The sequence below is a fragment of the Cetorhinus maximus genome, chromosome 9 (genome assembly GCF_964194155.1).
Source record: "Cetorhinus maximus chromosome 9, sCetMax3.hap1.1, whole genome shotgun sequence".
Lineage (NCBI taxonomy): Eukaryota > Metazoa > Chordata > Chondrichthyes > Lamniformes > Cetorhinidae > Cetorhinus > Cetorhinus maximus.
Genome location: NC_135887.1, coordinates 133776659 through 133788841, shown reverse-complemented (window position 1 = coordinate 133788841; position 12183 = coordinate 133776659). Strand labels below are relative to the sequence as shown.

Sequence of the window (12183 nt, the reverse complement as noted above, 5' to 3'; positions counted from 1 at the left end):
CTGATGTCCACATTCTTTGATAGATAGCTACCAAGAAATGCAAAGTAGTCTACATTGACTCATGTCAATTCATTGTTGGTGGAAAACTAGAGTATTGAATGTAAGGGTGATAAAGCCCTTTAGTTTTGGAAAAATTAATAGCTTCGAAATAGATTATAGACTTTAAAAAAGATATGTAGGATTGTTTGAAGATGACTGGCAGAATGAGCCATAATTGTACAATCTGATCATACTGAAGATTGATGGTAATGGTGGTAAGAACTTTTGTCTTTGCCTCTGAATGCCTTAATACAATCGCAATGAGAAGATTCAGTATCGGCCTAATCATACTTACTTGAGGAACCCCAACTTAGATGAAAAAGAACCAGTTATATCTCTGTAGGTTATTTATAGTCTGTTGTTCACTCAACACTACACTATGGTTCTGAGTTCTGGGTTAGGACTGCCAAAGAAGAGAAATGTAGACAGAGCAAAAAGCATCAGTCTGTTGTGACTTCAACTGAGTCATCTTAAATATTATCAGTCTTGTAGTTAAATATGTCTCTCTAAAATTGGTTTACAAGGTTCACTGCCAGAAAGATAGTTGAAAGCTCTTTAATGATTGCCAGTGTGATTGATCACCACGTTATGATGAAATCTGTGATCTCAAAGTTTGTATTTTTTGAGACAGACCCTAATTCAAGAGGGCAACTGAAAAGCGAAACTGAGAAAGGAAACTGACCCTCTAGTTTCTAAGGAAACTAAAACTGAAACTGAAATTGAAAACCAAAACTTCTGGGGGGACTGAAACTGGTTGAAACATGTAAAAGGACACAAAGCCATCAGAGGTCAGGTGATGATCCCAGTGGTGCAGTACAGGCAGGCTGAAGAAGACAGAAGCTGGATCCAGAGGCTGAGGATAGACAAATATGCAGTTGCTGTAGCTGTTTATGTTACTTGAAGATAACATTGGTGGATCTACATTATCCAAACCATTGTAAACAGAGCTGAGGAGGTTCTGCAGACATGTGCAATTTTTGGTGAAGACCATACTGGTAGAACGTGGGTGGGGGACTGTGCGCTGTTGTCAGCTGGGAATAAGGTAAGCCCTAGAAGAGGAGCTGAAATTATTTGTGAGGAAGACAGGGTTTTGAAGGACTTTGTGACTGAGATTAATGACATATATGCTCAGTGGCCTGCAGAGCCAAATTGTCAGATATGCCTTAATTATTCATGCTATTTGTCATGCCCAGTACAGGCATAAAGATATCACAAACTTTAATTCTATATTTTTAAAAGTGGACACCCAAAGCTGCTTAAGATGGATGTAGCATATCGTGTGACTTGGCAGTATTCAGCTCCAGACAGTCATGAAACTCAAACAAAATATGGACAATCACAGCCACTTGTGAAATTCATATATTCCTTTTGGAGAGGAAGATCCAGCTGCGAGTGGGAGAGGAAGGTGTACCAGTGGGGGGGTGGGAGAGGAAGATCCAGGTGTGACTTGGAGAGGAAGGTGCACATGGGTGGCGGGTGAGGTTGGGAGCGAGGAGGAGGGAGTATGGGGACAGGAAGCGGGTTGGGGTTTGGAGGGGGGGGAAGGAGCTCGGAGGGTGGAAGGTGTCCGCGAGGAGGAAGGTGTCTGGGGAAGGAGGGATTAAGTGTGGAGGAGGGAATAAGGGCAGAGAAGAGAGTAAGGGGTGGAAGATGTCCAGGTGAACGTACAAGGGAGGGCCTGTGGCGTCAATGTGTGCCTCCTGGGGTGTGAGCTGAGAGTAGGCGTGGTAGGAGGAAATAGTGAGTATGAGAGGGGGCAGAGGGAGCCGAAAGGGTGGAAGGATGAGGATACGTCAGTAGCAGTAGAAAGGACGGAGAGGGTGGTTGGTGGGGACTTGGAGACAGACACGGACCCTGGAGGTAGGAAGGAGGAGGTGGGGGAGGTCATTGTGGATGTGGGTGGGATTCTCAGGAAGGTAGGGAACGTGCACATTCACCTGGACATCCTGGAAAGACAAGGGTTTGGTTGGTAGGTGACGGTGGGGTTTTATGAGTTGTTATAGGAGTAATTTGTAGAAATATGTATGTGCTTGAAATCTTTTATTTTGGTAATACAGGTTTAATTTCGTTTTCTAAAAGAATCTCTAAAGTCTTGGGACTAGCATGGATAGAAGATTGGCTGTCTGGCAGGAGGCAGAGAGTGGGGATAAGGGGGTCCTTCTCAGGATGGCGGCCGGTGACTAGTGGAGTTCCGCAGGGGTCAGTGTTGGGACCACAACTTTTCACTTTATACATTAATGATCTAGATGAAGGAACCGAGGGCATCCTGGATAAGTTTGCAGATGATACAAAGATAGGTGAAGGGACAGGTAGTATTGAGGAGGCGGGGAGGCTGCAGAAGGATTTAGACAGATTAGGAGAATGGGCAAAGAAGTGGCAGATGGAATACAACGTGGGGAAGTGTCAGGTCATGCACTTTGGTAGGAAGAATAGAGGCATAGACTATTTTCTAAATGGGGAGAGAATTCAGAAATCTGGAGTGCAAAGGGACTTGGGAGTCCTAGTCCAGGATTCTCTTAAAGTTAACTTGCAGGTTGAGTCGGTAGTTAGGAAGGCAAATGCAATGTTGGCATTTATTTCAAGAGGACTAGAATATAAAAGCAGGGATGTGCTGCTGAGGCTTCATAAGGCTCTGGTCAGGCCACATTTAGAATATTGTGAGCAATTTTGGGCCCCGTATCTCAGGAAGAATGTGCTGGCCCTGGAGAGGGTCCAGAGGAGGTTCACGAGAATGATCCCAGGAATGAAAGACTTAACATATGAGGAACGTTTGAGGACTCTGGATCTATACTCAATGGAGTTTAGAAGGATGAGGGGGGATCCGATTGAAACTTACAGAATACTGAAAGGCCTGGATAGAGTGGACGTGGGGAAGATGTTTCCATTAGTAGGAGAGACTAGGACCCGAGGGCACAGCCTCAGAGTAAAGGGAAGACCTTTTTGAACAGAGATGAGGAGAAACTTCTTTAGCCAGAGAGTGGTGAATCTATGGAATTCATTGCCACAGAAGGCTGTGGAGGCCAGGTCATTGAGTGTATTTAAGACGGAGATAGATAGGTACTTGATTGGTAAGGGGATCAAAGGTTACGGGGAGAAGGTGGGAGAATGGGGTTGAGAAACCTATCAGCCATGATTGAATGGCGGAGCAGACTCGATGGGCCAAATGGCCTAATTTCTGCTCCTATGTCTTATGGACTGATGGACTTTTTACTTCTCAAGTCAGGGCACTCATCTCGAAATAAAATATAAATTGCAAAACTGTAGTGACCGCGTGATCAAGTTTCCCTCATGGATTTGATCCGCCTGGTGCACATCATTTGCCGCATCATAACACACACAGCAGGCACTTTCTAAGGCATCAGAAGCTGCTGGAAAGTTATGGCTGCCAAAGGGAGGAAACATGCTGTCCCCAAATTTAGTGGCACCTCCCTCGGGTACCTACTGGACGCTGTGGAGGCCCGCCGTGAAATCCTCTACCCCTGCTCTGGGCAAAGACCAGCAAGCAAGGTCACCAATCCAGCATGGGAGGCAATGGCAGCAGTGATCGGCACCAAAGCCCTGCAAAAGAGGACAGCCACCCTGTGCCGAAAAAGGATCAATGATCTCCTCCATTCCTCCAGGGTAAGTCACTCTTCTCATCACTCTCAACTTACACACATCCACAGGGATCTCACTCACTGCCAGTTCAAGAGACATCACCATTCAATCTCTCACACACACCTTCATCTGCCCTGCAGATCATGTCCTCATCCCATCCATGGTACCACTCACCAGCAACACATGGCAGGCATCCTTATCACCTAGCCTGGCAGGTGTCCTGCTTTACACTCTTTCCATCTGTATTCATGCAGAACAAGCTGGCACACTACAAAAGGGAGAAGTCGCAGACTGGTGGAGGAATGCCTCACATCAAGGTCCTCACAGACTTGAAAATAGAGTCATCTAACTGCTCCTGTGCTGACAGTGAGGTTGCCAGTGCTCAACCAAGTGAAGATCCAGCAGTGCAACATCCATCAGCCAACCATGCTGTGAGTCAGTTCCCTTGTCCCGCAGTCCCCTGCCATGCACTAATTATCTCTCCTTTCGCAGGTATATCTGGGAAGCAGCTGAGGAGGTCCACGACCCAGGTCCCCGATTCAAGCCCCGAAGACACCTCGGAAGAAGAGTCTAATGACACCCTAATTGAAGACCCGTCAAAGCACTCATCGCCACACTCCACCAGTGCCGAGACACACCTCAGTGGGACCTAGTTCTAGAGTAGCCTTGGGGTCACAATCTGGTGAGCACATCGCACTGTCTGACCCACAGCAGGCTACGGCAGGGACTTCCCAGGTTTCCAGCACTCGGAGGACTGCTGGAGGCCAGAAACCTGCTGAGTCTGAGTCAGATGATGAGCCCCTGGACTTGGTCATGTCACAGTTGCTGGAGCTGCAAAGGCAAGCTCAGGAACATCAGGAACTCAGGAAGGGATGTCCGCTGCACTTCTCAAAATTTCAAGGCACGATGGAGGAGTTCGCCCGCATTCAATCTAAGACGATAGTGTCGGCGTGCCAATGCACTGAGGGTGGATGGCAGCTGCCCTGGAACCCTTTGGCCCAGGACATCGGTCCTGCACTGCTGCGCGGGCTAAACTCCATCACTGATTGTGTTGTTGCTTCCAACAGTGTCAACGCAAGAGGGGTGTGGGCCTTCGGCACCCATAGGGAGGAGGTCAGCAGGTGCACACCCCAGGGACGTCCACCACCCAAGTGACTCCGGGAGTGTCCAGCCCATCTGAATCCCCTCTACCTGTGACTGCAGCAGCTCCAGCTCCACAGGCCGACGAAGGCGCCACTACCACACAGCAGGACCCCAAAAGCAGGCTGGGGCCCTCCATGTCTCGGCCCTCCAGAGGACGCCCATCAAGGTCGTCACACACAGGGCATAGCAGTCAGCAGGCTGCCTCCACCTCCACCTTGGATGTTGGGGGAGCACCAAGACAAAGCGGCAGGGTTAGGAAGGTTAAGATGTCGTTGCACAGCCTGGGCACAGGTGTTAATCACTTGTACTTAATGTTCACTATTGTAAATAAAAACTCCCATGAATGTCAAAGATAAAAGCAAAATACTGCGGATGCTGGAAATCTGAAACAAAAATAAAAATACCTGGAAAAACTCAGCAGGTCTGACAGCATCTGCGGAGAGGAATACAGTTAACGTTTCGAGTCCATATGACTCTTCATCAGAACTGAGGAAAAATAGAAATGAGGTGAAATATAAGCTGGTTGAGGGGGGTAGGACAGTTAGAGCTGGATAGAGAGCCAGTGATAGGTTGAGGCAAAGAAGAGATTGCCAAAGATGTCAGAGACAAAAGGACAAAGGGGTGTTGACGGTGGTGATATTATCCAAGGAATGTGCTAATGGTGACATTAAGAGTAGAAAGCAGGACAAGCAAGTGACAGATGGCCCAGGTGGGGGTGGGGTGCTCCTGAAGGGGGAAGGTGCTGAAGGCTGACAAAGGATCAGGTGCATTTAAAGTTTCATGGCTGGGTCTCCATGATATGACCCTGAACACAGAGGGCAAGCCTCCAACCCCCAACACCTTAACTCCCCCCCCCAACCCCTTAACTCCCCACCCCTTAACCCCCTCAATCCCTTCGTCCCCCCCGAGTCAGACAGGAGTGAGACATTCACAGAGGCAATGTGAAGATCTATGGAGTGTCCTCACTGCATGTCGTCATCATCCTCCTGGAATCTAGCGACTATTAGGGCCTCCTCTGCGTCTCCATGACATGAGCCTAAGCACTAAGGGTATGTGCGCTGCCATCAGCCACACAGGAATCAAACATTCACAGGTGCAAAGTGAGGATGTCAGGACTGACCTCACTGAATATTGTCATCATCCTCCACGAATCTTGTGGCTATGGAGGCCTCCCAAGCACGCCTGCCTTGTCTGGTCAGTGTGATGGCCTCATCACCGTCCTCCCCTTTGATGTCCTCCTCATCTGAGGATACGTGCAGCTCCTCCATCTCATCCTCAGCCAGGTCCTCCTCCCTTTGCAGCGCCAAGTTGTGGAATGCTCAGCAAGTGACAACACCCCCTGGGACCATATTGCAGTGCTACACCGGAGCACCAGAACCTCATTTTCAAAATGCCTATTGTTTGCACCACCAAAGTCCAGGCTGCAGCTTGAGCCTTGTTGTACTGTCGCTTAGCTGCAGTCCAAGGCTGCCGCACAGATGTCATCAGCCACATCCTCTGTAGGTAGCCCTTATCCCCGAGGAGCCAACCCTGCAGCCTTACTGGAAGTTGTCAGGGATCTAAGACCTGCTAAGAATGTAGGAGTCCTGCAGGTTGCACACCAGCTGAACATTCAGCGAGTGGAAGCCCTTGCACTTGACATAGATGACTGCTTGTTGCCATGGAGATCCAAGCACCATGTGAGTGCAGTCAATGGCACCCTGTCTTCACGGAGGAAAATACTAAAAATCTCCCAGAAATAATGGAGAATTAAGGGATTAGTGTAAATGAGGAACTGCAAAATATTAATATTAGTAAAAGAAAGTTACAAGAGGAATTAATGGGATTTATGGTAGAAAAATCCCCTGGACCTGATGATCTATATCCCAGAGTGTTGAAAGAGGCGGCTGCAGAGATAATAGATGCATTGGTAGTCATCTGCAAAATTCTATAGACTCTGGAATGGTTCCTGCATTTGGATAAGTGGCAAATGTAACCCCACTATTTAAGAAAGTGGGGAGAGAGGAAATGGGGAACTGCAGACCTGTTAGCTTGACATCAGTAGTATGGAAAATGCTGGAATCTATAATAAAGGATATGATAATAGGTCAGTTAGAAAATAATGGTAGGTTTGGACAGAGTCAGTACGGATTTATGAAAGGAAAATGTTTAACAAACCTGTTGGAGTTTTTTGAGGATCTAACTAGAAGACAAGATAAGGGGAAACTGGTGGATTGGTATATTCAGATTTTCAGAAAGCTTTTGATAAGGTTCAATACAAGAGGTTGCGTTAAAACTGCCATTGGCATTTGAAAAATGTGGAACAATTGGGTAGATTTTTTTGAACAAGTGCACTGTCAGTGAATGGGTATTTATGGATGGAATTGCCCTAGCTACACCTAATGTCTCACACAACAGCTTGCCTGGACCATCTCCCAATCATCCTGTTCCTATCCATCCATCTTTCCAATTAGACATTGTGAAAGCCTTAGCAATATCCTCTGCATTTCTCTGTAGAAAATAGCCCCAACTTCTAGAGCGTATTCTGTAACTGGGCACCCCAAGAATGGGCATGATTTCTGTCATCTTCCTTTGTGTATTTTCCTAGGCCTCAACATTCCTACCATGCATGGCACTCAAAATTGAATGCAATATTCCCAAGTACAGCCAAATTAATGCCTTGTTAACTTCATGTATGGCTTTACTGGAATACTGTGCATATTATTTCATAGTGTATTCTAACAATGCAACGTGAAACTATTTGCCTGGACAAAGGCCCCATCATGTTACTTGTACACTCTTAATGATTTACCAATTGTATTGCCAAGGTCTGTTTCTTGGTGCTAAACCTTTTGCTGGCATACCTGCATGGTGTAATAGGACTGGAGTAATACCACACTTATCCATATTAAGGGACACCACCATATGTGGACCCAGCCCCCTAACATCCAAAATCAGTCAACAACCTATAAATTGGGACTAAATTACCAACACTTGTACATATTCTTGTGTGACCTGCAAACTTGTGTTGCATTGCGTGCCTAATATTAGAGTTAGATTTGAAAAAGATGACCTGGGTCATTTATCTCATTCCTACTTGTGGGAGCTTGCTGTGCACAAATTGGCTGTCATGTTTACTACATTACCACGGTGACTACACTTCAAAAGCACATCATCGCCTGACAAACATTTTGGGGTGTCCTGAGGTCATGAAAGGCACTATGTAATTACAAGCTCCCAGCAGGGTGTATGGATGTTTTCTTCAGAGCCAAATTCCAATGATTTAGGCAGATAATAATGAAATTCAAGTCTTGTTTTTTTCTACTATATTGAAGACTGTACTGTAATGCAAACTTCCAAAACAGGCTGATACTTCAGAATTTATTTGCTGAACGTAGAGAGTAAGACCCTCTGGAAAAGAGCTTCTTCCCTGTACTGATGGCTTTTATCACATTTGGGCTTTTGAAGGGTGCATTGGCAAACGTTTCCTCATGTGGAGATGCCTCATTCTTAGATATTGGAAAATATGCTAATTTAAGTAAAAGTCATGTGAATTATGTTTGTAATGGTGCTGGCATCTATTAATAATGAGTATAAAGTGAATGTTGTAGATACAGTAATAATTGTTTGTGCATCAACCCAAATAAGTGTGGCTTTCACCAATATCAGTCACCAGCACTCTCCAGGAGACCGGACAGATAAAGTTCAGTTATTCCTTCAATCCAAAGTCAGGGCTCAATTTACTGTTTTAACTAAGCCCAGAAGAAGGAGCAGTGTTGCCTTCCCTGCCAGGTCAACTGCCAAAAACAGGAGCCAGGCTTAGAAGCAGAGGCAAGTTCAACAGTAAAAAATGTTCCTTTTTAAATTTTCTTGAGCAGGAGTGGCTCCACAATGAATGGATAATAATAAATACATAAGCTGTGAGCTAGCCCATTTGAAGTGCTTTCAATAGCTTTATGCAAGAAGATAAAATTTCAAGAAGCGAATTAGTCATAAATGGCCAATTTGCTTCTCCCCATCATCTAGTGGCCACCTCTAACTAAACATCCTGGCAATGAAGCATGTAGAACCACTGCACTGTGGCATCTTATAGCCTTGTAGGTTCCTGCAAACGACATGCAAGCAAAATGTACAACAATGCCACTATTTAAAACCAATGGTAAAGTGTATCAAAATAAATGTATCCTCATTAAATGTGCCAAGATGGTAAACATTTAGTTGTCTCTTTTGTCCAAGGTTCAGCTTATTCACTGCATAAAACCGGCAGAAGCTGGAGGTGAAACGGTGATGGTGGATGGATTCCATGTTGCCAATCAACTCAGACAACTGAATCCCGAAGCTTTCCAGCTCCTCACCTCAATTTTGGTTGATTTCACAGACACCGGAGCTGACTACTGTGATTTCTGTCTTCAATCCAAGCACAAAATTATTGAGTGAGTACAAAAGCAAGCAGCTGACATAATTGTGCCCATGGGCAGAATTTTTCGCTCGGCACTTGGGTGCGCGCCCGACCTGCTTGAGCGTGAAATAGCGTGTGACAACGTCGGGAGAGCGTCCTGAAGTCATCACGCACTCGCGCGATATCTCAGTCGGTGGGCGCTCGCAGGAGTCGGCAGTGCACCCACCAACAATTAAGAGGCCTATTTAGGCCATTAATGCAGTAATCAACAGTAATATTAATTGCTCTCCATTTCTCTCCTGGTGTTTGACAAGGCGTTTACTAAAACCCGCTTTCACAGCCATATTTCCTTTCTCAGTGACTGTCTCCATCTCCGACTCACCCCACGTGGATTTCAACTGAAATTCCATCCCTCTTGTTTCGAACCCACCCAGGATTACAGGTATCTCCGGGACATAAAACGTTTCTCGGACTGCTGTTCCCGTCGCATTCTGAGATCCACACTCAGTGCCATGCGCCGCCATATGAACACACTCGACCTCTCCCTTCAGCAGCACCGCCGCACCCTTTTTCAAAGCTGCGCGTGCCCCCAGTTTCATTTTATTCTTCGCCTCATCCGACGCCTCAACAAGAAACTTTTTCTCTTTCTCTCAAGTGCTAAGGAACGCAAGCTCCAACAACTCATCGACACCAACACCCATCTGGGACCCTCCACCCCTGCTTGTCCCTCCGTCCCCACCCCATCTTCCAATCCCAGCCCCAGCCGCGTATTCACTATACCCCCTGACCTTCCCCTCTCCGATGCTGAACGTTCAGTGCTCAGCAAAGGACTTAGTTTGATACCCTTACGCCCTCATCTCAATGAATTTCGGGCTCGGCATGATGCTGAACTCTTCTTCCGCCGTCTTCGGCTCCGTGCTCACTTCTTTGGGCAGGAGTCCTCTCTCCATTCAACGGATCCTTTTACCCACCTCCAATATTCTCCCTCCACCTGGATCCCTCCCTCTGGATTCTTACCTTCTCTTGATCTTTTCATTGAGAACTGTCGGCGTGACATTAGCCGTCTCAATTTCTCTGCTCCTCTCACCCATCTGTCTCTCTCTGAACGTACTGCACTCCGTTCTCTCAGGTCCAACCCCAACATTGTCATCAAACCCGCTGACAAGGGTGGTGCTGTTGTTGTCTGGCGCACTGACTTCTACCTCGCGGAGGCTGAGCGTCAACTCGCAGACACTTCCTCCTACCTCTCCCTGGACCATGACCCCACCACGGAACAACAAGCCATTGTTTCCAGGACTGTCACTGACCTCATCTCCTCTGGAGATCTTCCTCCCACAGCTTCCAACCTGATAGTCGCCCAACCTCGGACGGCCCGCTTCTACTTCCTACCCAAAATCCACAAACAGAACTGTCCTGGCAGACCGATCGTGTCAGCCTGTTCCTGCCCCACGGAACTCAATTCTCGTTATCTTGACTCCCTTCTCTCTCCCCTTGTCCAGTCCCTTCCCACCTACATCCGTGATTCCTCTGACACCTTACGTCACATCAACAATTTCCAGTTCCCTGGCCCCAACTGCTTCCTCTTCACCATGGATGTCCAATCCCTCTACACCTCCATCCCCCACCAGGATGATCTGAGGGCCCTTAGCTTCTTCCTTGAACAGAGGCCCAAACAATCCCCATCCACCACTACTCTCCTCCGTCTGGCTGAACTTGTTCTCACACTGAACAATTTCTCCTTTAACTCCTCTCACTTCCTCCAAATAAAAGGTGTGGCTATGGGTACCCGCATGGGCCCCAGCTATGCCTGTCTCTTTATGGGGTATGTGGAACATTCCTTGTTCCAGTCCTACTCCGGCCCCCTCCCACAACTCTTTCTCCGGTACATCGATGATTACTTCGGTGCTGCTTCATGCTCCCGCCTGGACCTGGAAAAATTTATTAATTTTGCTTCCAATCTCCACCCCTCCATCATTTTCACATGGTCCATCTCTGACACTTCTTTTCCCTTCCTTGACCTCTCAGTCTCAATTTCTGATGACAGACTGTCCACCAATATCCATTACAAGCCTACCGACTCCCACAGCTACCTCGACTACAGCTCCTCACACCCCGCTTCCTGTAAGGACTCCATCCCATTCTCTCAGTTCCTTCACCTCCGTTGCATCTGTTCTGATGACGCTACCTTCAAAAACAGCTCCTCTGACATGTCCTCCTTCTTCCTTAACCGAGGTTTTCCACTCACGGTCGTTGACAGGGCCCTCAACCGTGTCCGGCCCATCTCCCGCGCATCCGCCCTCACGCCTTCTCCTCCCTCCCAGAAACATGATAGGGTCCCCCTTGTCCTCACTTATCACCCCACCAGCCTCCGCATTCAAAGGATCATCCTCTGCCATTTCCGCCAACTCCAGCATGATGCCACCACCAAACACATCTTCCCTTCACCCCCCCGGCGGCATTCCGTAGGGATCGTTCCCTCCGGGACACCCTGGTCCACTCCTCCATCACGCCCTACTCCTCAATCCCCACCTATGGCACCTCCCCATGCCCACGCAGAAGATGCAACACCTGCCCCTTCACTTCCTCTCTCCTCACCGTCCAAGGGCCCAAACACTCCTTTCAAGTGAAGCAGCATTTCACTTGCATTTCCCCCAACTTAGTCTACTGCATTCGCTGCTCCCAATGCGGTCTCCTCTACATTGGAGAGACCAATCGCAAACTGGGCGACCGCTTTGCAGAACACCTGCGGTCTGTCCGCAAGAAAGACCCAAACCTCCCTGTCGCTTGTCATTTTAACACTCCACCCTGCTCTCTTGCCCGCATGTCTGTCCTTGGCTTGCTGCATTGTTCCAGTGAAGCCCACCGCAAACTGGAGGAACAGCACCTCATCTTCCGACTAGGCACTTTACAGCCTTCCGGGCTGAATATTGAATTCAACAACTTTAGATCTTAAACTCCCTCCCCCCATCCCCACCCCGTTTCTTCCCCCTCCCTTTTTTTTTTCAATAATGTATATAGATTCTTCT

The 12183-nt window shown here is 47.5% G+C and overlaps 1 protein-coding gene across 1 annotated transcript in view; it reads left to right on the top strand.

Moving 5' to 3' along the window:
- bbox1 (butyrobetaine (gamma), 2-oxoglutarate dioxygenase (gamma-butyrobetaine hydroxylase) 1) overlaps positions 1–12183 on the top strand; it is a 236871-nt gene that overhangs the window by 186270 nt on the left and 38418 nt on the right. The window contains exon 5 of the mRNA XM_078549550.1: positions 8995–9191. Within this exon, the coding sequence (XP_078405676.1) occupies positions 8995–9191 (197 nt within the window). The remainder of the gene's footprint in view (positions 1–8994; positions 9192–12183) is intronic.